Below are 24,656 nucleotides of genomic sequence, written 5' to 3' on the forward strand. Positions count from 1 at the left end.
TTGGATAAAGTTCAGAGTTATAGACCTGTTAGGTTGTTGGATAAAGTTCACAGAGTTATAGACCTGTTAGGTTGTTGGATAAAGTTCACAGAGTTATAGACCTGTTAGGTTGTTGGTTAAAGTTCACAGAGTTATAGACCTGTTAGGTTGTTGGCTAAAGTTCAGAGTTATAGACCTGTTAGGTTGTTGGTTAAAGTTCAGAGTTATAGACCTGTTAGGGTGTTGGATAAAGTTCACAGAGTTATAGACCTGTTAGGTTGTTGGATAAAGTTCAGAGTTATAGACCTGTTAGGTTGTTGGATAAAGTACACATTTATAGGCCTGTTAGGTTGTTGGTTAAAGTTCACAACTTGGAAATGAGGAAGGGAATGTCCACCAATCTGGAGTATGTGACTATAAAACATATATCTTAGTTTTGTTGGAGTTGAGTTGAACAGTTTATTCTGTTTCTGTGTTGCTGACTGTTGACCTCTGTTGTCTTGGAAACAGAGGTCTCTGTAGTTCCATGAGTTGTAACACATGAACTGTTTCCTGAAAGAAGAAACAACCAATATGCTGAATCTGCTGGTTGCTAGTTATGGAGATAGTTGATATCTGTCCATGTAACTGGCAGCATGCCTCAAGGAGTTGTAAAGAACTCTCCCTCACTAAATGTGAAGCTTTAGTAATCAAAGCATGAATACCACAATAAGAATACAATTAACTTCATTAATAAAATGTTGACATTATTTATCTTTATTGCTGAAGTATAAAAAATAATTTGTTGACAAAACAAATCATTTCAAAATACAAGGTAACTTCACAGTATGGTAAATAAATAAGAATTAAATAATATTACTGTATGTACAAAAAATATATAATATTCTATTTTCTTGACAGATCTGACAGCTATGGTAGTTAGTCTGTGGCGGTGGTGGTTGATGACGTCATCGATCTGCTCTCAATCTTGGTCACATGACTCTGGACCCAGGCCTGAGATGGGTCGACACAAAATCGAATATTTTTCTTTGTTGTAAACCTGCAACCAATAAACACACATATATTTATGGGTAACTAAACAAAGCACACACCAAACTCACATGTGGAAGACTACTGTATGGATGTTCCAACATTATTCTGTGTGTATTGTGCATGTACCTACAGTCCTACTGGTTGAGTATGGAGGAAGACAAGTATCGGACCATTCAATTACATTCAGAATCACTATGTCATTATTAGGACTGTCAAACGATTACAACATTCTATCGAGAATATTTCAAATGTATTATGGTTAATCTCTATATATATATTAATATAGAACCTCTATGAGGTTGTAACCATGCAGCCCTAGCAACACAGAGGTTGTAACCATGCAGCCCTAGCAACACAGAGGTTGTAACCATGCAGCCCTAGCAACACAATGGTTATAACCATGCAAGCTTAGCAACACAAAGGTTGTAACCATGCAGCCCTAGCAACACATTTGGACCCGCCCACCAAGGATGTAGAACATGTTATGTCCGTAGAAATCTAAGTGTGTGTGTGTGTGTGTGTGTGTGTGTGTGTGTGTGTGTGCATGGTGGTTAACTTACACCAGTGCTTGGCGAGGGCAGCTACTAGGGGTTTTAGAAACTGAAATCACTGCACCAAGAGGGATCCTCTTTGGGTGGAACTTCACACAGCAGTCTATGGCAGTCATTACTGAAATCCCCATGACACCTGGAAACAAAGAACGATCACACTCACTGGTCAACACAGGCATCTCATGTGGTGCTTCTTCCTATACACTCATATGCATACTGTACACACACACTGTACACACTCACTGTACACAAACACACACGTACCCTGTGCAGACGTCTTATGGAGGGAGCAGAGCAGTCCCAGGAGGAGTAGAGAAGTCAGGGTCTTCATGGTTCAGAGATGGTTGAGATGCTGAAGATTGTATTGTCTAGATGGTCTCTGATGTTCTGGTCTCTGAGGATCTGGTCTCTGATGCTCTGGTCTCTGATGCTCTGGTCTCTGATGTTCTGGTCTCTGATGCTCTGGTCTCTGATGCTCTAGTCTCTGATGCTCTGTTCTCTGATGCTCTGTTCTCTAATGTTCTGGTCTGGTTCTGTGTCAGAAGTCTAGCTGATGCTCTGGTTCTATGTCTGTGGTCTGATCTGACCTGTCTTTTATACAGAGAGCTGGTCCATCAGACCCGTTGACAATTGATGGAGGAAACTCCCCTCCATACCCTCATTCACTCTGAATATAATTCTAAGAACCAACATTCTGCCCTTCAGGTTCCTCTTCCTCAATTCTCTGTAACTCTGTTTCCTCCAGCATGTTCAGCAGCGCTGCTATTTTCTGAAATACGCAGAATACATTTACTGGAGAATTGCATATCAAAGGAAGGCTATTAAAGTGGACTATATACTATGATGCATTACATCAAATACAAGAACAATTAAGATTAAATTAAATTCTCTACATCATAACCAACTAGTTTGTAATTAATACTTGAAGTCAACTATGTATCTTTCAACTTTTAAATGTAGATTTTAGGATGTGTGCATATTGATTTAAAACCTGTAGCATACTATTAACCTTTACATCATAGTGAAAATAAAACACAGAATATTTTTCCATCAATTAATCTCAGATTATTGTGGTGTGGTTCGTTCCCAGGTCGAGTCATAACAAAAGCCCAAAAATGGGACCCAAAGCCTCTTTGCTTGGCACTCAGCATTAAAGGGATAAAAGGGATAATCTGCCATTGTGATTTCATTTTTGGACTTATAAATTAGTTATACCCATTGATTCTTGAGGAATATAACTTATACAGGCGAAGTCGGAAGTTTACATACACCATAACCAAATACATTTAAACTCAGTTTTTCACAATTCCTGACATTTAATCCTAGTAAAATTCCCTGTCTTAGGTCAGTTAGGATCACCACTTTTATTTTAAGAATGTGAAAAGTCAGAATAATAGTAGAGAATTATTTATTTCAGCTTTTATTTCTTTCATCACATTCCCAGTGGGTCAGAAGGTTACATACACTCAATTCGTATTTGATAGCATTACCTTCAAATTGTTCAACTTGGGTCAACGTTTTGGGTAGCCTTCCACAAGCTTCCCACAGTAACATGGGTGAATTTTGGCCCATTCCTCCTGACAGAGCTGGTGTAACTGAGTCAGGTTGGTAGGCCTCCTTGCTCACACACGCTTTTTCAGTTCTGCAAACACATTTTCTATAGGATTGAGGTCAGAGCTTTGTGATGGCCACTCTAATACCTTGACTTTGTTGTCCTTAAGCCATTTTGCCACAACTTTGGAAACATGCTTGGGGTCATTGTCCATTTGGAAGACCCATTTGCTACCAAGATTAAACTTCCTGACTGATGTCTTGAGATGTTGCTTCAATATATCCATATAATTTTCCTGCCTCATGATGCCATCTATTTTGTGAAGTGCACCAGTCCCTCCTGCAGTAAAGCATCCCCACAACATGACGCTGCCACCCCCGTGCTTCACGGTTGGGATGGCGTTCTTCGGCTTGCAAGCCTCCACCTTTTTCCTCCAAACATAACAATGGTCATTATGGCCAAACAGTTCTATTTTTGTTTCATCAGACCAGAGGACATTTTTCAAAAAAGTATGATCTTTGTCCCCATGTGCAGTTGCAAACTGTAGTCTGGGTTTTTTATGGCGGTTCTGGAGCAGTGGCTTCTTCCTTGCTGAGCGGCCTTTCAGGTTATGTCGATATAGGACTCGTTTTACTGTGGATATAGTCACTTTTGTACCTGTTTCCTTCAGCATCTTCACAAGGTCCTTTGCTGTTGATCTGGGATTGATTTGCACTTTTCGCACCAAAGTACATTCATCTCTAGGAGACAGTATGCGTCTCCTTCTTCAGTGGTATGACGGCTGCGTGGTATTTAGTTTGTCCTTTGTGTTCTGTATTCGTGCAGGATTGTTTGTATGTCTACGGGCAGATGGTAGTTAGCGCTGCCTTATATTTCAGCGTGTAACTTATTCTTATTGTATTGCCGGGTTGCGCCCCGTACGTTATAGTTTTGGGAACTATTTTCCCTTTTTGGGTGTTGTGCGCACCCTGTGCCTTTTTCGACTACCTTGTTTACGGTGGCAATAAACTTTGGCACTACCGGACCTCAGTCTCCTGCCTCTTGACTCTGCTCCTTCTTCCTGCCCTTAAGAAAACGTGACAATTATAAGTGAAATAATCTGTCTGTAAACAATTGTTGGAAAAATTATTTGTGTTAGACTACTGTATTCTCTGTATCTCTCCCCACACTCACACCTACTTCACTAGCCTACTGTATTCTCTGTAACTTTCCCCACATTCACACCTACTTCACTAGACCACTGTATTCTCTGTAACTTTCCCCACACTCACACCAACTTCACTAGACTACTGTATTCTCTGTAACTTTCCCCACACTCACACCAACTTCACTAGACTACTGTATTCTCTGTAACTTTCCCCACACTCACACCTACTTCACTAGACTACTGTATTCTCTGTAACTCTCCCCACACTCACACCTACTTCACTAGACTACTGTATTCTCTGTAACTCTCCCCACACTCACACCAACTTCACTAGACTACTGTATTCTCTGTAACTTTCCCCACACTCACACCAACTTCACTAGACTACTGTATTCTCTGTATCTCTCCCCACACTCACACCTACTTCACTAGACTACTGTATTCTCTGTAACTCTCCCCACACTCACACCTACTTCACTAGCCTACTGTATTCTCTGTATCTCTCCCCACACTCACACCAACTTCACTAGACTACTGTATTCTCTGTAACTCTCCCCACACTCACACCTACTTCACTAGACTACTGTATTCTCTGTAACTCTCCCCACACTCACACCTACTTCACTAGCCTACTGTATTCTCTGTATCTCTCCCCACACTCACACCTACTTCACTAGACTACTGTATTCTCTGTAACTTTCCCCACACTCACACCTACTTCACTAGACTACTGTATTCTCTGTAACTTTCCCCACACTCACACCTACTTCACTAGACTACTGTATTCTCTGTAACTTTCCCCACACTCACACCTACTTCACTAGCCTACTGTATTCTCTGTAACTTTCCCCACACTCACACCTACTTCACTAGACTACTGTATTCTCTGTAACTCTCCCCACACTCACACCTACTTCACTAGACTACTGTATTCTCTGTAACTTTCCCCACACTCACACCTACTTCACTAGACTACTGTATTCTCTGTATCTCTCCCCACACTCACACCTACTTCACTAGACTACTGTATTCTCTGTATCTCTCCCCACACTCACACCAACTTCACTAGACTACTGTATTCTCTGTAACTTTCCCCACACTCACACCTACTTCACTAGACTACTGTATTCTCTGTAACTTTCCCCACACTCACACCTACTTCACTAGACTACTGTATTCTCTGTAACTTTCCCCACACTCACACCTACTTCACTAGACTACTGTATTCTCTGTAACTCTCTCCACACTCACACCTACTTCACTAGACTACTGTATTCTCTGTAACTCTACTGACCCATCTGGTTATACAATCATACTGACTGACCCATCTGGTTATAAAATCATACTGACTGACCCATCTATTATACAATCATACTGACTGACCCATGGCTTTCTATCTATATCATTAAATTATCAGGGATCAAGGTAAGACCCAGATGCAGACCGTGTTGAAGTAACAATGTTTACAGCAGAAAAAGGGCCAAAGGTACAGGACGGCAGGCAGGCTCAGTGTCAGGCAGAGTGGTCTGACGGGGCGGGTACAGGGTCAGGACAGGTGGGGGTTAAAAACCAGAAGGACGAGAGAAGAGAGATTGGGGAAGAGCTGAGCTGACACAAAAACGCTGGTTGGCTTGACAAACAAGACGAACTGGCAATAGACAAACAGAGAACACAGGTATAAATACACAGGGGATAATGGGGAAGATGGGCGACACCTGGAGGGGGGTGGAGACAATCACAAAGACAGGTGAAACAGATCAGGGTGTGACATAAATAAGGTTCAATTGAAGATGCATATTTTGTTGACACATGCACTGGACCAAGTATCCTGTTTCAGTTCAGAAAGATTCAAGCAATGAGAGACGTCTCTTTTTAAAATAACTCTCACTTCCCCATTCTGTCATGAGAACCTCGTGTGATGCAAATGACTGCAGGTTTTCTAAGAACAAATATTGGCAGCAGTTTTCTCTCCATTGTCATTCTCAAAATGTTTGTAATAACTTGAAGCCAGAGTTCACAGTACTGCACAGAGTTACTGGTAGAACCTGGGAGGGACTGACAGTAACTGCACAGGCAAGCAAATATCAAACATATTCATTAAAATACCGAGGTATGTCTGTTCAGAGAAGTGAATGAATGAATTAATAAATATATTAACAAATTAATTAATTTATGAATAAATTAATTGAAACAAACTACAGTTACCACGCAGCAAACATGACCCCATTGGCCCCATGTGGGCACAGGCTAGTCCACGCCAAGACCACATAAAGCCCACACCATCCCAACGGCTAATCCACACCAAGACCACATCAAGCCCACACCATCCCAACGGCTAATCCACACCAAGACCACATCAAGCCCACACCATCCCAATGGGCTAGTCCACACCAAGACCACATCAAGCCCACACCATCCCAACGGGCTAGTCCACACCAAGACCACATCAAGCCCACACCATCCCAATGGGCTAGTCCACACCAAGACCACATCAAGCCCACACCATCCCAACGGGCTAGTCCACACCAAGACCACATCAAGCCCACACCATCCCAACGGGCTAGTCCACACCAAGACCACATCAAGCCCACACCATCCCAATGGGCTAGTCCACACCAAGCTCACATCAAGCCCACACCATCCCAACGGGCTAGTCCACACCAAGACCACATCAAGCCCACACCATCCCAACGGGCTAGTCCACACCAAGCTCACATCAAGCCCACACCATCCCAACGGGCTAGTCCACACCAAGACCACATCAAGCCCACACCATCCCAACGGGCTAGTCCACACCAATACCACATCAAGCCCACACCATCCCAACGGGCTAGTCCACACCAAGCTCACATCAAGCCCACACCATCCCAATGGGCTAGTCCACACCAAGACCACATCAAGCCCACACCATCCCAACGGGCTAGTCCACACCAAGACCACATAAAGCCCACACCATCCCAACGGGCTAGTCCACACCAAGACCACATCAAGCCCACACCATCCCAACGGGCTAGTCCACACCAAGACCACATCAAGCCCACACCATCCCAACGGGCTAGTCCACACCAAGACCACATAAAGCCCACACCATCCCAATGGGCTAGTCCACACCAAGACCACACCAAGCCCACACCATCCCAATGGGCTAGTCCACACCAAGCCCACACCAAGCCCACATCAGCCCAATGGGCTAGTCCACATCCAGCGCCAGCTAATTCATAGTGTTCAGGAGGGGGCTCATTAGAATAATTTGGGGCATGGTTTGCACACAGTTCTTCTCCTCACCTGTCTTGGGGCCACCTGCCTTGGGGCCACCTGCCTTGAGGACCATCGTGGAGAAGATGAGCAAATTGCTTGTTTGCAGAATGTGCGCAGCCTACAGGTACCAATATTGTAGCCTACATTATTTATAATTCTTCTAAATAAAAATGACTTTTAATATCTGAATGAATTGGAAATAATACCCACTGTCTGTGTATGGATTTAATAAGCAGTAATATGTTTGAAGGATTTGGCTGTAAACACTGAGGCATTAAAGCACAGGAAAAGGAAGGTGACGAGAAGAGATCTGGGTAGGCAGGATCTTAGAAAGACTACAGAGTGAGTATAGCAATATAGGTTTTTATCAATATGGACACATCCTAATATCTGCATTTAAATGTTGAAAGATACAAAGTTGAATTGAAGTATCAATTATAAACTAGTTGCTTATGATGTAGACAATTTAATCTGAATTGTTATTGTATTTGATGTAATGTATCATACTATATAGTCCACTTTAATAGCCTTCCTTTGATATGCAATTCTCCAGTAAATGTATTCTGCGTATTTCAGAAAATACCAGCGCTGCTGAACATCCTGGAGGAAACAGAGTTACAGAGAATTGAGGAAGAGGAACCTGGCAGAATGTTGGTTCTTAGAATGATATTCAGAGTGAATGAGGGTAGAGAGGAGAGTTTCCCCCATCAATTGTCAATGGGTCTGATGGACCAGCTCTCTGTATAAAAGACAGGTCAGATCAGACCTCAGACATAGAACCAGAGCATCAGCTGGACTTCTGACACAGAACCAGACCAGAGCATCAGAGACCAGAACATCAGAGACCATCTCAGACAATATAATCTTCAGCATCTCAACCATCTCTGAACCATGAAGACCCTGACTGCTCTACTTCTCCTGGGACTGCTCTGCTCCCTCCATACGACTTCTGCAGGTGTGTGTGTGTGTGTGTGTGTGTGTGTGTGTGTGTGTGTGTGTGTGTGTGTGTGTGTGTGTGTGTGTGTGGTGTGTGTGTGTGTGTGTGTGTGTGTGTGTGTGTGTGTGTGTGTGTGTGTGTGTGTGTGTGTAGTAGCCATGCTGTGTAATATGCTATTGGAGACACACCAGGAGATCTTTATGTTAACTGTGGTTTATGATCCTTTGTTTACAGGTGTCATTTCGTTGGACACGGCAGCTGACTGCTGTATGAAATTCAGCGCGAGGATCCCTCTTCAACAAGTGGTTTCTCTCAGACCAACTTCCAGTAGCTGCCCTCGCAAAGCACTGATGTAAGTAACATAGTCTACTGTAAACTGGAAACATCTAGGCTAGCCTGGTCCCAGATCTGTTTGTGCTATCACGTCAGCTCCTTGTCAAGCCAAACATGACCAAGATTGACAAGGAGTTGGTATGATAGCACAAATACATCTGGACCCAGGCTACATCCAGGCTACACTGTACAAGACAAGATGGAGCATTCATATTATAGACTGGATGTTCTGAGAGACAATGTGTTGTGTATCTGTTGCAGTTTCACCACAAAGAAAGGGAAGACATTTTGTGTTGACCCTTCTGAAGCCTGGGTCCAGAGTCATGTGACCAAGATTGAGAGCAGATCGACTGCTGCCAAGATGACAATGATGTCATAAACCACCTTCACCCCCTAACACCCTAACCCTTGGTGGTCTACTATAAAGGGAATAGGTTGCCCTTAGTAACGCAGACCTTGTCAGGCATGTTAATACCCTATCTGAGATTGGTATGGAGGAGGTTCAATGTAATGTACTAGGTTAATACCCTATCTGAGATTGGTATGGATTAGGTTCAATGTAATGTACCAGGTTAATACCCTATCTGAGATTGGTATAGAGGAGGTTCAATGTAATGTACCAGGTTAATACCCTATCTGAGATTGGTATAGAGGAGGTTCAATGTAATGTACTAGGTCAATACCCTATCTGAGATTGGCATAGAGGAGGTTCAATGTAAAATGTACTAGGTCTAGGATGTACTAATTGTTTATTTTTCTATAACTGTAAAAATATTTGACATGTAGCTAGCTATTCAGTAACCTATTTAACATTTTATATTTTATACATTTGTTGAAGATTTCAAACATCCTGTGAAAGAATGGTTCATATTATTCAATGAATGTATTAATGTGTTGTAACTAGGTCTATTCTACTGATATAGATATTAATGGGTTGTTACTAGGTCTATTCTACTGACATAGATATTAATGGGTTGTAACTAGGTCTATTCTACTATACTGATATAAATATTGTATTTATCACGTTCTCCATGTGCAGCTGTTTAAATAAATGAAGTATTCTGAAGAATTCTCTGATATTAATTTCAGCATTCTCAATGTGTAGAGAATATACATTGAGTGCACAAAAAATTAGGAACACCTTCGTAATGTTGAGTCTCACCTCCTTTTTGTCCTCAGATCACCCTAAATTGTCGGTTCATGGACTATACAAAGAGTTTAAAGTGTTCAACAGCGATGCTTGACAGTTGTGTCAAGTTTAATTTGATTTATTGATCCTTTATTTAACTAGGCAAGTCAGTTAAGAACAAATTCTTATTTACAATGACAGCCTACCAGGGAACAGTGGGTTCACTGCCTTGTTCAGGGGCAGAATGACAGGATGTTACCTTGTCAGCTCTGGGATTTGATCCAGCAATCCCCAAGATGGCTGTCCATTGGGTGGTGGACAATTGTTGATACACACGGAAAACTGTTGAGAGTGAAATGTTCCTAATGTTGTTTACACTCAGTGTATGACTACCTCTGTCACACGCCATTTCAAATCCCTGATATAAATATTGATGGGTTGTTACTAGGTCTATTCTACTGATATAGATATTAATGGGTTGTAACTAGGTCTATTCTACTGATATAGATATTAATGTGTTGTAACTAGGTCTATTCTGCTGATATAGATATTAATGGGTTGTAACTAGGTCTATTCTACTGATATAGATATTAATGGGTTGTAACTAGGTCTATTCTACTGATGTAGATATTAATGGGTTGTAACTAGGTCTATTCTACTGATATAGATATTAATGGGATGTAACTAGGTCTATTCTACTGATGTAGAGATTAATGGGTTGTAACTAGGTCTATTCAACTGATATATATATTAATGTGTTGTAACTAGGTCTATTCTACTGATATAGATATTGATGTGTTGTATCTAGGTCTATTCTACTGATATAGATATTGATGGGTTGTAACTACGTCAATTATTCTTTACTGATATAGATTTTAATGGGTTATAACTAGGTCTATTCTGCTATACTGATATAATTATTAATGGGTTGTAACTAGGTCTGTTCTAATGATTAAGATATTAATGGGAGGTAACTAGGTCTATTCTACTGATATAGATGTTAATTTGTTGTAACTAGGTCTATTCTACTTATACAGATATTAATGGGTTGCAACTAGGTCAATTCTACTGATATACAGTGCCTTGCGAAAGTATTCGGCCCCCTTGAACTTTTCGACCTTTTGCCACATTTCAGGCTTCAAACATAAAGATATAAAACTGTAATTTTTTGTGAAGAATCAACAACAAGTGGGACACAATCATGAAGTGGAACGAAATTTATTGGATATTTCAAACTTTTTTAACAAATAAAAAACTGAAAAATTGGGCGTGCAAAATTATTCAGCCCCCTTAAGTTAATACTTTGTAGCGCCACCTTTTGCTGCGATTACAGCTGTAAGTCGCTTGGGGTATGTCTCTATCAGTTTTGCACATCGAGAGACTAAAATTGTTGCCCATTCCTCCTTGCAAAACAGCTCGAGCTCAGTGAGGTTGGATGGAGAGCGTTTGTGAACAACAGTTTTCAGTTCTTTCAACAGATTCTCGATTGGATTCAGGTCTGGACTTTGACTTGGCCATTCTAACACCTGGATATGTTTATTTGTGAACCATTCCATTGTAGATTTTGCTTTATGTTTTGGATCATTGTCTTGTTGGAAGACAAATCTCCGTCCCAGTCTCAGGTCTTTTGCAGACTCCATCAGGTTTTCTTCCAGAATGGTCCTGTATTTGGCTCCATCCATCTTCCCATCAATTTTAACCATCTTCCCTGCCCCTGCTGAAGAAAAGCAGGCCCAAACCATGATGCTGCCACCACCATGTTTGACAGTGGGGATGGTGTGTTCAGGGTGATGAGCTGTGTTGCTTTTACGCCAAACATAACGTTTTGCATTGTTGCCAAAAAGTTCGATTTTGGTTTCATCTGACCAGAGCACCTTCTTCCACATGTTTGGTGTGTCTCCCAGGTGGCTAGTGGCAAACTTTAAACGACACTTTTTATGGATATCTTTAAGAAATGGCTTTCTTCTTGCCACTCGTCCATAAAGGCCAGATTTGTGCAGTATACGACTGATTGTTGTCCTATGGACAGAGTCTCCCACCTCAGCTGTAGATCTCTGCAGTTCATCCAGAGTGATCATGGGCCTCTTGGCTGCATCTCTGATCAGTCTTCTCCTTGTATGAGCTGAAAGTTTAGAGGGACGGCCGGGTCTTCGTAGATTTGCAGTGGTCTGATACTCCTTCCATTTCAATATTATCGCTTGCACAGTGCTCCTTGGGATGTTTAAAGCTTGGGAAATCTTTTTGTATCCAAATCCGGCTTTAAACTTCTCCACAACAGTATCTCGGACCTGCCTGGTGTGTTCCTTGTTCTTCATGATGCTCTCTGCGCTTTAAACGGACCTCTGAGACTATCACAGAGCAGGTGCATTTATACGGAGACTTGATTACACACAGGTGGATTGTATTTATCATCATTAGTCATTAAGGTCAACATTGGATCATTCAGAGATCCTCACTGAACTTCTGGAGAGAGTTTGCTGCACTGAAAGTAAAGGGGCTGAATAATTTTGCACGGCCAATTTTTCAGTTTTTTATTTGTTAAAAAAGTTTGAATATCCAATAAATTTCGTTCCACTTCATAATTGTGTCCCACTTGTTGTTGATTCTTCACAAAAAAATAGAGTTTTATATCTTTATGTTTGAAGCCTGAAATGTGGCAAAAGGTCGAAAAGTTCAAGGGGGCCGAATACTTTCGCAAGGCACTGTAGATATTAATGGGCTGTAACTAGGTCTTTTCTACTGATATAGATATTAATGGGTTGTAACTAGGTCTATTCTACTGATACAGATATTAATGGGTTGTAACTAGGTTTATTCTACTGATGTAGATATTAATGGGTTGTAACTAGGTCTATTCTACCGACATAGATATTAATGGGCTGTAACTAGGTCTATCCTACTGATATAGATATTCATGGGTTGTAACTAGGCCTATTCTACTGATACAGATATTGATTGGTTGTAACTAAGTCTATTCTACTATACTGATATAGATATTGATGTATTGTAACTAGGTCTATTCTACTATAGTGATATAGATATTGATGGGTTGCAACTAGGTCTATTCTACTGATATAGATATTAATGGGTTGTAACTAGGTCTATTCTACTGATATAGATATTAATGGGTTGTAACTAGGTCTATTCTACTGATATAGATATTGATGGGTTGTAACTAAGTCAATTCTACTAACACAGATATTGTATTTTTCTACTATACTTTCAACCGTTGTGCATCTGTTGTTTTTTTAGTAAATGAAGGCTTCTGAAGAATTCTATGATATTCATTTTAGCATTCGATTTTAGTGCCTCTGAACGGGGTATGGTAGTAGGTGCCAAGCCCCCCGGTTAGAGTGTGTCAAGAACTGCCACTCTGCTTGATTTTCCATGCTCAACAGTTTCCAGTGTGTCATGAATGGTCCACTACACAAAGGACATCCAGCCAACTTGACACAACTGTGGGAAGCATTGGACTCAACATCTGGAGGCGTTGTGGTGCCTTCTTCACGACTGTGTTGGTGGGTTTGGACCATGACAGGTCCTTAGCGATGTGGACAGCGAGGGATTTGAACCTCTTGACCCGCTCCACTACAGCTCCTTCCATGTAAATTGGGGGCGTGTTAGGCCCCCTGTTTCCTGTAGTCCACAATCCGCTCCATGATAAACCCTGCTGGGTTTTTCATGCTCAACAGTTTCTCGTGTGAATAAAGAATGGTCCACCACCCAAATGACACAACTGGAGGAAGCATTGGAGTCAACATGGACCAGTATCCCTGTGGAACGCTATTGACACCTTGTTGAGTTCATGCCCTGTTGAATTAAGGCTGTTCTTAATGCAATTCAATATTAGAAAGGTGTTCTTAATGTTTTGTGCACTCAGTTGATTGTTTTAAGCCTTAGATTTTTCAACTTTGCCAAAAAGAACACCAAGGACCACTCAGTTCTATTCCAGAACCCAGATAAAGAACACCAAGGGCCACTCAGTTCTACTCCAGAACCCAGGTAAAGAACACCAAGGAGCCCTCAGATCTACTCCAGAACCCAGGTAAAGAACACCAAGGAGCCCTCAGTTCTACTCCAGAACACAGGTAAAGAACACCAAGGAGCACTCAGTTCTACTCCAGAACCCAGGTAAAGAACACCAAGGAGCACTCAGTTCTACTCCAGAACCCAGGTAAAGAACACCAAGGAGCACTCAGTTCTATTCCAGAACACAGGAGAAGGTCACCAAGGACCACTCAGTTCTACTCCAGAACCCAGATAAAGAAAACCAAGGACCACTCAGTTCTATTCCAGAACACAGGAATAGTACACCAAGGAGCACTCAGTTCTATTCCAGAACACAGGTAAAGAACACCAAGGAATCATTTTCCAGAACCCAGGTAAAGAAGACTAAAACTATCGAGTGCCGATAGACATTCTGACTGGTCTGGATGTTAAAAGAAATCTTCCCTGGGATTAGTTTTTACCACTATTTTACAACACATGTATCTTATTGTGTGGTTAAATCAGACCCAGTTCTGATTGTTATTTTGTTGTGTTGAGCGAGAGCTCCCTTGGTGGGCTTCAAGCTCCCTTGGTGGGCTTCAAGCTCCCTTGATATCAGCGCTACTGTATTAATGTGATGTGACTGAGCTGAAGGCCTGAGCTTCCCTTGCCTCCGCCTCACGTGGGATCTTTTGCCTTCTATGCCAGGTTCATGGACGTTATAGGCCACGTTCCCCTGCTCTGGGAATTGCAGATTATTTATTAAAACAACACATTAATACTGACGTCGTCTGTAACTTTCTATAATTTACATTTTGGAATGTATTAGATACTGATCTGAGAATTGTTCATATTTTGATATTTAGGTATTTCAATTTCTACTGATCAATCAATCAGAAATCAATACATCAAAAACAAACATGAACAAAAACATTTAAATAAAAATGGTTTATTCTCTTTAATATAGTATTTGTTCTATCCATAGCAGAAAAGAGCCTCCATGCCACTCAGTGCTATTATAGCTCTGACCCCAGGCCAGTGCAGCTCCATACTGACCAACACACATCTCACAGCACAACACCAGTGCCAAACTGACCTGGAGTCAGTCTCTGTATCACATCTGACATCAGGGGATGTCAGAAAACAGGGGAGTTGAGGTGGGTGGGGTGGGGAGCGGGCAGGGATTTCGGGGGGCAGTTTTAGGAGGGAATATCACACCTCATAGCTTGGATCCGATACATTGTGTGTGACTGGGGCCAAGCAACGCTAGTACCCACGTTGTGAAAGATTTAGGTTTTATCCAAGAGTGTTGTGTGTGTTGCAAGTTGACTTCTTGCTCCAGTATGGCTGTAGACTTGGAGGCAGATCGTTTCTGCCACGAAAGGGTCACAAGATGAGGTAACAAAGGTTTTCCTGGACGGCAAGAAGGAACAGAGACACGATCAAAAGAATGGAAGACTGGGCTTGTTACAATCTGGGTGTTTCTGTGCAGGTATGTGTGTGTGGATAGGTGTGATAATGTGTACATGTCAGGGTTCTCCCCAGGATTATTTAACAAGGTGGTGCTGCTGAGCAGGTGTTTTCAACACCTGTAAATAACATTTCTTGCAATCTACTCATAAATATTTAAGAATTTTATTTTACATAATGGCACTGCCAGTCCACCAGGTGGCGCCGCTCTAACATTCTTTGGGGAGAACTCTGTGTTTGTATGTTACCTCCTCTCTGTCCATCATGTTGCATAGGATCCACTTATTGCCTTGGTGTCTGTGTTGGAGATGGTCTGTTCATTCAGCACTGGATCTGAGGGACACAGAACATGGTAGTCAAGAGATCATCTCTTTCCAATTCACTCTTCATCAGTACAGTTCAAAGTTTAAAGAGATGGTGAGAGATTCACTCTTTATCTGTACAGTCCAAAGTTTAAAGGGATGGTGAGAGATTCAATCTTCATCAGTACAGGTCAAAGTTTAAAGGTACAGAGAGAGAGACAGGGAGGACAGACAGACAGACAGACAGACAGACAGACAGACAGACAGACAGACAGACAGACAGACAGACAGACAGACAGACAGACAGACAGACAGACAGACAGACAGACAGACAGACAGACAGACAGACAGACCAGGGGCGAAAATCTGATATCAACTTTGGAGGGGACAATTACATTACATTTTCTCAAGAGAAATTCCTGAGGGGGACACCAAAAGTAGTGCTGTAACACATAGCCTACATTGTAATATGGTAAATGTATATTGAGGAACCAAAGAAATAAGGTGTTTGCCGTACTCCTAACTACCGGTACCCAAAACTACACAACTAATCACAACAGCAATACCATTGCCTTTAACAAATCTTAGTTCAGTCACCAGTTTAAGTTGAGAGTGGGGGTATCCATGGCATTTTCCAATTATGTTCCTATTTTACAAGTCAAAAAAATTGAGAACCTTTCATAATGTTGCCAAACAAAGACTCAACAAACTTACCTGAGACTCCCTGTCTCTGCCAGTCTGTCCCTGCATATCTGTCCCCAACTCTGCTGTCTGTGTGCCATCTGTTGCCTGCTCTGCCTAATGACATCATTGTGAAACATTTCCATTAGAATTTCATTTCTTTCTTATGAACATTTTATCAACTAGTCTTTGAGATATTAGGCTACTAGGGTTCTTACTATGCGTTTTGGTGTATTGAAAAATACTCTGATGTCCGTCTTTTATTTTTCTGCCATTTTTCTACCTGGCTGGCTGGCTGGCTGGCTGGCTGGCTGTCTGGCTGGCTGGCTGGCTACACACACACACAGTGTGTAGGTTATTTACAGTAGGAGATGGGCTTCTATCATCCTCTATCATTCTATTTGGGCTTCGATCTAAAAGGTAGCTAGCAAATGTGAAACGGATTAAAATGACAAGAGTTGACAGCTGTATGAGTTCACCATTTACACAACATATGCTGCAACCTTTTGTAATTTTAATAGTTTGTTTCATATTGGCTGGCTTCCAACAATAGCTGAATTTGCAAAGCTAGCGAGCACCAATTCAGTTTCAGTGGTGTTTGCTATAATCTTTGCTACCCTGGTTAAATAAAGGTGAAATAAAATAAATAAATAAAAGTTCCCTTGCGACAATTTAGCTTTTGCAACGAGACCATTAAATATATTTAAGACAATGGTAGAAGAGAGTGTAGTTCTGTTCAGTTTGGACTTCAGTTTATTGCTAACCTTATCACAGGGACTTTGAAGCACTAACTTACATCATCTGCATGCTGACCTTGGAATAAATTGACGATAGCAAAGATTCCATCTTTGACGACGCCACATAAATGGAATAGGTACTAGCTAGCTTAATAGTTAATATTTGCGCGCTAGCTCTGCATATTCAGCTAGTGTGTGTGCGCGATTGACTAGATTAACCTCACGTCAGTTACGTTCATTGAGTGCCTTTCAGACAGTAGACACGACCCCTCTGTTACCTTGCCAACTAAGGAACTGGCAGTGGATCAAACCATTGTGAGGCAAAGGGTGGGGGGGTCGCAATCTTTTGAAACTTAAAAACGTGCTATTAAGTGTCTATAATCAGCACAATTGCTTTCATTGCGTATTATTAATATTATTTAAATTCCATAGTTATGTTTCAGTGATATATTGGGGGGGACAAATCATATTTTTCCCAGGATGGGGGGGGGTCGTGTCCCCCCCGTCCCCCCCGGGATTTCCGCCCCTGAGACAGACAGACAGAGAGACAGACATACAGGTGTGTATCTTACAGAAGTATGGATGCTGCATGGCCTCAGCAGCGGTCAGTCTCTGCTGGTGGTCGTAGCGTAGCAGCTTGTCCAGCAGGTCCAGGGACTCAGGGGTCACCAGGTGCTCTACAAATGATTTTAAAATCACAACATGGTTCATTGAACAATATCCATTTATTGATACATCTGTAAACATACTACTGTTGAACATACTAATGTTAGCAGACATATAAATGTGTTGATGTAACAAGGATTAAACCAATATGTGCATCATGATGTATTACAGTGTATGTGGATGTTCACATTGTGTAAGCAGTGTGATGTGTGTTAATAACTAGTGTGTACCTGATAGTCCACTAGCAGCTCTGGTCCTTTAAAATAACGGGAGGCCACCCTGACGTTGTATTCCTGAGCTGGGTGGTAGAACTCAGCCAGACCCCAGGCTATGAGACGCAGCTGAGACACACAGACAGCAGAGAGAGAGAGAGAGATGGGGAGACAGAGGGAGACAAAGATGAGAGAGAGAGAGCGAGAGAGAGAGAGAGAGACAGCAAGAGACAGAGAGATGGAAAGAGAGAGTTCACACTGCCCACAAAATGAGATGAGAACTGAGCTGCACTTCCTAACCTCCTGCCCAATGTATGACCATATTAGAGACACATATTTCCCTCAGATTACACAGATCTACAAAGAATTAGAAAACAAATCCAAATGTGATAAACTCCCATATCTACTGGGTGAAATTCCACAAAGTGCCATCACAGCAGCAAGATTTGTGACCTGTTGCCACAAGAAAAGGTCAAGCAGTGAAGAACAAACACCGTTGTAAATACAACCCATATTTATGTTTATTTATTTTCCCTTTTGTACTTTAACTATTTGTACATCATTTCAACACTGTGTATTGACATAATATTACATTTGAAATGTCTTTATTCTATTGGAACTTTAGTGAGTGTAATGTTTACTGTTGATTTCACTTTTGTTTATTATCTTTCTCACTTGCTTTGGCAATGTAATCATATGTTTCCCATGTCAATAAAGACCTTTGAATTGAATTGAGAAAGAGAGAGAGAGAGAGAGAGAGAGAGAGAGAGAGAGAGAGAGAGAGAAAAAAAGAGAGGGAGAGAGAGAGAACGTGTTAAGGCTTGGTAATTGTGGAGGAGGAATGAGGCGCAGGAAGCAGCGAACACAGGGTAGTGGTGTTTTTAATATACACTCACAAAAAACAAATGTTCCCACACACAGGGGAGAAAATACATGCGGCGTACAACAACGTCGACATGAACACAAGCCGTCACACAAGAAACAATCATTAATCCCGCACGAACAGGAGCGGGCCAGCTAAACTAAATAGCCCCTCTAATGGCTAATTGACCACAGGTGTCACAAAATAAAAAAAGGGAAAAGCAAAAGGGAATCGGTGGCAGCTAATAGGCCGGTGACGACGACCGCCGAGCGCCACCCGAGCAGGAGGGGGCGCCACCGTCGGTGGGAATCGTGACAGAACGAGAGAGAAAGAGAGAAAGAGAGAGAGAGGAAGAGCATTAGACAGATAAATTGTATCATTATTATTCAGCCAAAACCTTTTATTGTATCAGAAAGTCAAGCAAGTTGTTACTATCATAGGTATATATTTTACAATAGAAATAGTTATGTTTCTCACATGCACTCATTTAAAGACTTCATACTGGCAGTGTTCAAGATAAAACTATTATGGCGTCACACAACAGAACACTACAACTGGAACGACACTCTCAGAAACGGAGGCACAAAAAGAAATGTTCAAACCACATTTTAAAATTCTTCTGTTTTTTAATGAACATTTTTGATATTTGCTTACCTGTGCAGTTACTGTCAGTCCCTCCCAGGTTCTACCAGTAACTCTGTGCAGTACCGTGAACTCTGGCTTCAAGTTATTACAAACATTTTGAGAATGACAATGAGAGAAGACTTCTGCAATGTTTGTTCTTAGAAAACCTGCAGTCATTTGCATCATACGAGGTTCTCATGACAGAATGGGGAAGTGAGAGTTATTTTAAAAAGAGACGTCTCTCATTGCTGAACTGAAACAGGATACTTGGTCCAGTGCGTGTGTCAGCAAAATATGCATCTTCTACTGAAACCTATTAAATTATATAGATAGAGAGACATGGGTCAGTCAGTATGATTGTATAACCAGGTTGGTCAGTCAGTATGATTGTATAACCAGGTGGGTCAGTCAGTATGATTGTATAATCAGATGGGTCAGTCAGTATGATTGTATAATAGATGGGTCAGTCAGTATGATTGTATAATCAGATGGGTCAGTCAGTATGATTGTACAACCAGTCAGTATGATTGTATAACAGATGGGTCAGTCAGTATGATTGTATAATCAGATGGGTCAGTCAGTATGATTGTACAACCAGTCAGTATGATTGTATAACAGATGGGTCAGTCAGTATGATTGTATAATAGATGGGTCAGTCAGTATGATTGTATAATAGATGGGTCAGTCAGTATGATTGTATAGACAGATGGGTCAGTCAGTATGATTGTATAATAGATGGGTCAGTCAGTATGATTGTATAACCAGATGGGTCAGTCAGTATGATTGTATAATAGATGGGTCAGTCAGTATGATTGTATAACAGATGGGTCAGTCAGTATGATTGTATAACAGATGGGTCAGTCAGTATGATTGTATAGACAGATGGGTCAGTCAGTATGATTGTATAATAGGTGGGTCAGTCAGTATGATTGTATAGACAGATGGGTCAGTCAGTATGATTGTATAATAGATGGGTCAGTCAGTATGATTGTATAGACAGATGGGTCAGTCAGTATGATTGTATAACCAGATGGGTCAGTCAGTATGATTGTATAACCAGATGGGTCAGTCAGTATGATTGTGACATCACTGTGACATCACAGCAGCAAGGTTTGTGACCTGTTGCCACAAGAAAAGGGCAACCAGTGAAGAACAAACACCGTTATAAATACAACCCATATTTATGTTTATTTATTTTCCCTTTTGTACTTCAACTATTTGAACATCATTACAACACTGTATATAGACATAATATGACATTTGAAATGTCTTTATTCTTTTGGAACTTTTGTAAATGTAATGTTTACTGTGGCATTTGCTTTGGCAATGTAAACATATGTTTCCCATGCCAATAAAGCCCCTTACATTGACCAGTCTCTATCTGAAATACAGTCTGTCTTCATTGTATTATGATACTGTTGTGTCTGTTATTGTCCCCAACATTGACCAGTCTCTATCTGAACTACAGTCTGTCTTCATTGTATTATGATACTGTTGTGTCTGTTATTGTCCCCAATGTTGACCAGTCTCTATCTGAAATACAGTCTGTCTTCATTGTATTATGATACTGTTGTGTCTGTTATTGTCCCCAACGTTGACCAGTCTCTATCTGAAATACAGTCTGTCTTCGTTGTATTATGATACTGTTGTGTCTGTTATTGTCCCCAACATTGACCAGTCTCTATCTGAAATACAGTCTGTCTTCATTGTATTATGATACTGTTGTGTATACTATTATCCCCAATGTTGACCAGGCTCTATCTGAATTACAGTCTGTCTTCATTGTATTATGATACTGTTGTGTCTGTTATTGTCCCCAACGTTGACCAGTCTCTATCTGAAATACAGTCTGTCTTCATTGTATTATGATACTGTTGTGTATACTATTATCCCCAATGTTGACCAGGCTCTATCTGAATTACAGTCTGTCTTCATTGTATTATGATATTGTCATGTCTGTTATTGACCCCAACGTTGACCAGTCTCTATCTGAACTACAGTCTGTCTTCATTGTATTACAGAAAAACTTAATTGACCTGAAATTAGTATTGAATGCAGGTAAAACTATGTACATATTGTTCTCTAGAGCACATAAAAACAAATACGATGATTTCAGCATATGAACGTTGGATGGTTTTTCATATTGATCGTGTCCCTGCTTACAAATATCTGGGCATCTGGATAGATGAAAAGCTCTCTTTTATAAAGCATATTGATGAGTTAGCTGAGAAGCTGAGAGTTAAAATGGTCTTCTATAGAAACAGGTCCTGCCTCTCGCTAAATAGTAGAAAGCAGATCATTCAGTCGACGTTCCTATCGGTCCGAAACTATGGCAACATCATCTATACTAACGCAGCTGCCACTTCATTAAAGCCTTTAGATGCAGTTTATCATAGCGCACTGCGGTTTATTACGGGTGATAGTTTTAGTACTCATCACTGCATTCTCTACTGTAAAGTTGGTTGGCCGTCTTTGATATCACGTAGGTTAATACATTGCTGTGTTTTCATTCAAAAAGCCCTTATACAAAAATGGCCACTGTACTTAATATCATTACTACATTTAGAAATGAGTCACCACACCCAGTCTCAGGGATGGGTAACTCTGGAAATTCCTTTGGTCTCAACGGAGTTTGGTGAATCAGCTTTTAGTTTTCCTACACTTTATTTGTGGAACAATCTTCAAAGGGTTCTTTAAATGTGATGTTTTGGTGTCTCCAGGTCAATTCAGAAAGCTGATTGAGGACATTATTACTGATGAATGTGATGTTTGGGTGTGAATTCAGAAAGCAGCCCATCTTGTTGTTTTGAGTATATAGTCCATGTACGTTGTATGCTACTTACAGCAGAGCTTTACGAGGGCAACTGCTGGGGGTCGTTGTGACAGAAACCACCAGAGAGACAGGCATCCTGGTGGTGTAGGACTTTAAACAGCAGAAACATCCAGAGAGAGACAGGCATCCTGGTGGTGTAGGACTTTAAACAGCAGAAACCACCAGAGAGAGAAAGGCATCCTGGTGGTGTAGGACTTTAAACAGTAGAAACCACCAGAGAGAGACAGGCATCCTGGTGGTGTAGGACTTTAAACAGCAGAAACCACCAGAGAGAGACAGGCATCCTGGTGGTGTAGGACTTTAAACAGCAGAAACCACCAGAGAGAGACAGGCATCCTGGTGGTGTAGGACTTTAAACAGCAGAAACATCCAGAGAGAGACAGGCTTCCTGGTGGTGTAGGACTTTAAACAGCAGAAACCACCAGAGAGAGACAGGCATCCTGGTGGTGTAGGACTTTAAACAGCAGAAACCACCAGAGAGACAGGCATCCTGGTGGTGTAGGACTTTAAACAGCAGAAACCACCAGAGAGAGACAGGCATCCTGGTGGTGTAAGACTTTAAACAGCAGAAACCACCAGAGAGACAGGCATCCTGGTGGTGTAGGACTTTAAACAGCAGAAACCACCAGAGAGAGACAGGCATCCTGGTGGTGTAGGACTTTAAACAGCAGAAACCACCAGAGAGAGGCTTCCTGATGGTGTAGGACTTTAAACAGCAGTCTCCAACAGTCCCAGACGATGGATCATTACTCTGCCACTTGACCTCAGAAAACAAATACAAACGAATTGGTGAAGACAAGAAAATCAAGATATATATACACACACACACACACACACACACACACACACACACACACACACACACACACACACACACACACACACACACACACACACACACACACACACACACCCCTGCAGACGTCTTATGGAGGGAGCAGAGCAGTCCCAGGAGGAGTAGAGCAGTCAGGGTCTTCATGGTACAGAGATGGTTGAGATGTTGAAGATTGTATTGTCTGAGCTGGTCTCTGATGTTCTGGTCTCTGATGTTCTGGTCTCTGATGCTCTGGTCTGGTTCTGGTCTCTCATGCTCTGGTCTGGTTCTGGTCTCTGATGTTCTGGTCTCTGATGTTCTGGTCTCTGATGCTCTGGTCTCTGATGCTCTGGTCTCTGATGCTCTTTTCTCTGATGCTCTGGTCTCTGATGCTCTGGTGTCTGAGGATCTGGTCTGGTTCTGTGTGTGAGTTCTGTTCTGATCTCTCATTATATAGAAACAGCTATTATATAACAACTCAACCATGAAAAGACAACTTTGCCAGCCAGAGCCCTTCCCTCAATTTATGTTCCTCTTCCCTGGTCAAAAGTAGGACTCACTTCTGCACTGTTGACAATAACAACTTTGGTGGAGAATTGCTTGTTCAGCATTCATATGTGCATTATGCATTGGTTCTAACATTCTTGCAAGATATCAAAATAGTTTGTCAAAATAGTTTGTTGGCTAAAGTTCAGAGTTATAGACCTGTTAGGTTGTTGGTAAAAGTTCAAGGTTATAGACCTGTTAGGTTGTTGGTTAAAGTTCACAGAGTTATAGACCTGTTAGGTTGTTGGATAAAGTTCACAGAGTTATAGACCTGTTAGGTTGTTGGATAAAGTTCAGAGTTATAGACCTGTTAGGTTGTTGGATAAAGTTCACAGAGTTATAGACCTGTTAGGTTGTTGGATAAAGTTCACAGAGTTATAGACCTGTTGGGTTGTTGGTTAAAGTTCACAGAGTTATAGACCTGTTAGGTTGTTGGCTAAAGTTCAGAGTTATAGACCTGTTAGGTTGTTGGTTAAAGTTCAGAGTTATAGACCTGTTAGGGTGTTGGATAAAGTTCACAGAGTTATAGACCTGTTAGGTTGTTGGATAAAGTTCAGAGTTATAGACCTGTTAGGTTGTTGGATAAAGTACACATTTATAGGCCTGTTAGGTTGTTGGTTAAAGTTCACAACTTGGAAATGAGGAAGGGAATGTCCACCAATCTGGAGTATGTGACTATAAAACATATATCTTAGTTTTGTTGGAGTTGAGTTGAACAGTTTATTCTGTTTCTGTGTTGCTGACTGTTGACCTCTGTTGTCTTGGAAACAGAGGTCTCTGTAGTTCCATGAGTTGTAACACATGAACTGTTTCCTGAAAGAAGAAACAACCAATATGCTGAATCTGCTGGTTGCTAGTTATGGAGATAGTTGATATCTGTCCATGTAACTGGCAGCATGCCTCAAGGAGTTGTAAAGAACTCTCCCTCACTAAATGTGAAGCTTTAGTAATCAAAGCATGAATACCACAATAAGAATACAATTAACTTCATTAATAAAATGTTG

General features: G+C 41.3%; 2 protein-coding genes and 1 long non-coding RNA gene across 5 annotated transcripts; 1 reads left to right on the top strand and 2 right to left on the bottom strand.

The window, feature by feature from the left end:
- Nucleotides 1-758: 758 nt before the first annotated feature.
- Nucleotides 759-2,210, bottom strand: LOC106593851 (C-C motif chemokine 2). The gene is made up of 3 exons (XM_014185237.3): nucleotides 1,827-2,210; nucleotides 1,572-1,698; nucleotides 759-1,018 (listed from the first exon to the last, which is right to left on the bottom strand). Exons 1-3 carry the CDS (start codon nucleotides 1,891-1,893, stop codon nucleotides 898-900), a joined length of 315 nt encoding a protein of 104 aa, XP_014040712.2. The 5' UTR covers nucleotides 1,894-2,210; the 3' UTR covers nucleotides 759-897.
- Nucleotides 2,211-8,217: 6,007 nt separating this feature from the next.
- Nucleotides 8,218-9,835, top strand: LOC145864309 (C-C motif chemokine 13-like). The gene is made up of 3 exons (XM_082969915.1): nucleotides 8,218-8,474; nucleotides 8,691-8,808; nucleotides 9,051-9,835. Exons 1-3 carry the CDS (start codon nucleotides 8,411-8,413, stop codon nucleotides 9,166-9,168), a joined length of 300 nt encoding a protein of 99 aa, XP_082826041.1. The 5' UTR covers nucleotides 8,218-8,410; the 3' UTR covers nucleotides 9,169-9,835.
- A 5,003-nt stretch (nucleotides 9,836-14,838) lies between these two features.
- On the bottom strand, nucleotides 14,839-19,636 carry LOC106587976 (uncharacterized). Of its 3 annotated transcripts, XR_014382866.1 has the most exons (7): nucleotides 19,490-19,636; nucleotides 18,649-18,692; nucleotides 17,992-18,102; nucleotides 17,668-17,772; nucleotides 16,392-16,475; nucleotides 15,624-15,708; nucleotides 14,839-15,318 (listed from the first exon to the last, which is right to left on the bottom strand). It is a non-coding gene; the product is annotated as an uncharacterized LOC106587976 (long non-coding RNA). The 3 variants fall into 3 exon arrangements; XR_014382864.1 differs by lacking the exon at nucleotides 16,392-16,475; XR_014382865.1 differs by lacking the exons at nucleotides 16,392-16,475; nucleotides 18,649-18,692.
- Between the last annotated feature and the right edge of the window lie 5,020 nt (nucleotides 19,637-24,656).

The sequence above is a fragment of the Salmo salar genome, chromosome 26 (assembly GCF_965601325.2).
Source record: "Salmo salar chromosome 26, fSalSal1, whole genome shotgun sequence".
In the NCBI taxonomy this organism is placed as follows: domain Eukaryota; kingdom Metazoa; phylum Chordata; class Actinopteri; order Salmoniformes; family Salmonidae; genus Salmo; species Salmo salar.

Coding starts and splice junctions, on each gene's coding strand:
- LOC106593851 (XM_014185237.3), bottom strand. CDS start 1,893: ATGAAGACCCTGACTTCTCTACTCCTCCTGGGACTGCTCTGCTCCCTC. Junction 1,699..1,826: donor CCATAAGACGTCTGCACAGG/GTACGTGTGTGT, acceptor CTTTGTTTCCAG/GTGTCATGGGGATTTCAGTA. Junction 1,019..1,571: donor TGCCCTCGCCAAGCACTGGT/GTAAGTTAACCA, acceptor TATTGGTTGCAG/GTTTACAACAAAGAAAAATA.
- LOC145864309 (XM_082969915.1), top strand. CDS start 8,411: ATGAAGACCCTGACTGCTCTACTTCTCCTGGGACTGCTCTGCTCCCTC. Junction 8,475..8,690: donor CCTCCATACGACTTCTGCAG/GTGTGTGTGTGT, acceptor CTTTGTTTACAG/GTGTCATTTCGTTGGACACG. Junction 8,809..9,050: donor TGCCCTCGCAAAGCACTGAT/GTAAGTAACATA, acceptor TATCTGTTGCAG/TTTCACCACAAAGAAAGGGA.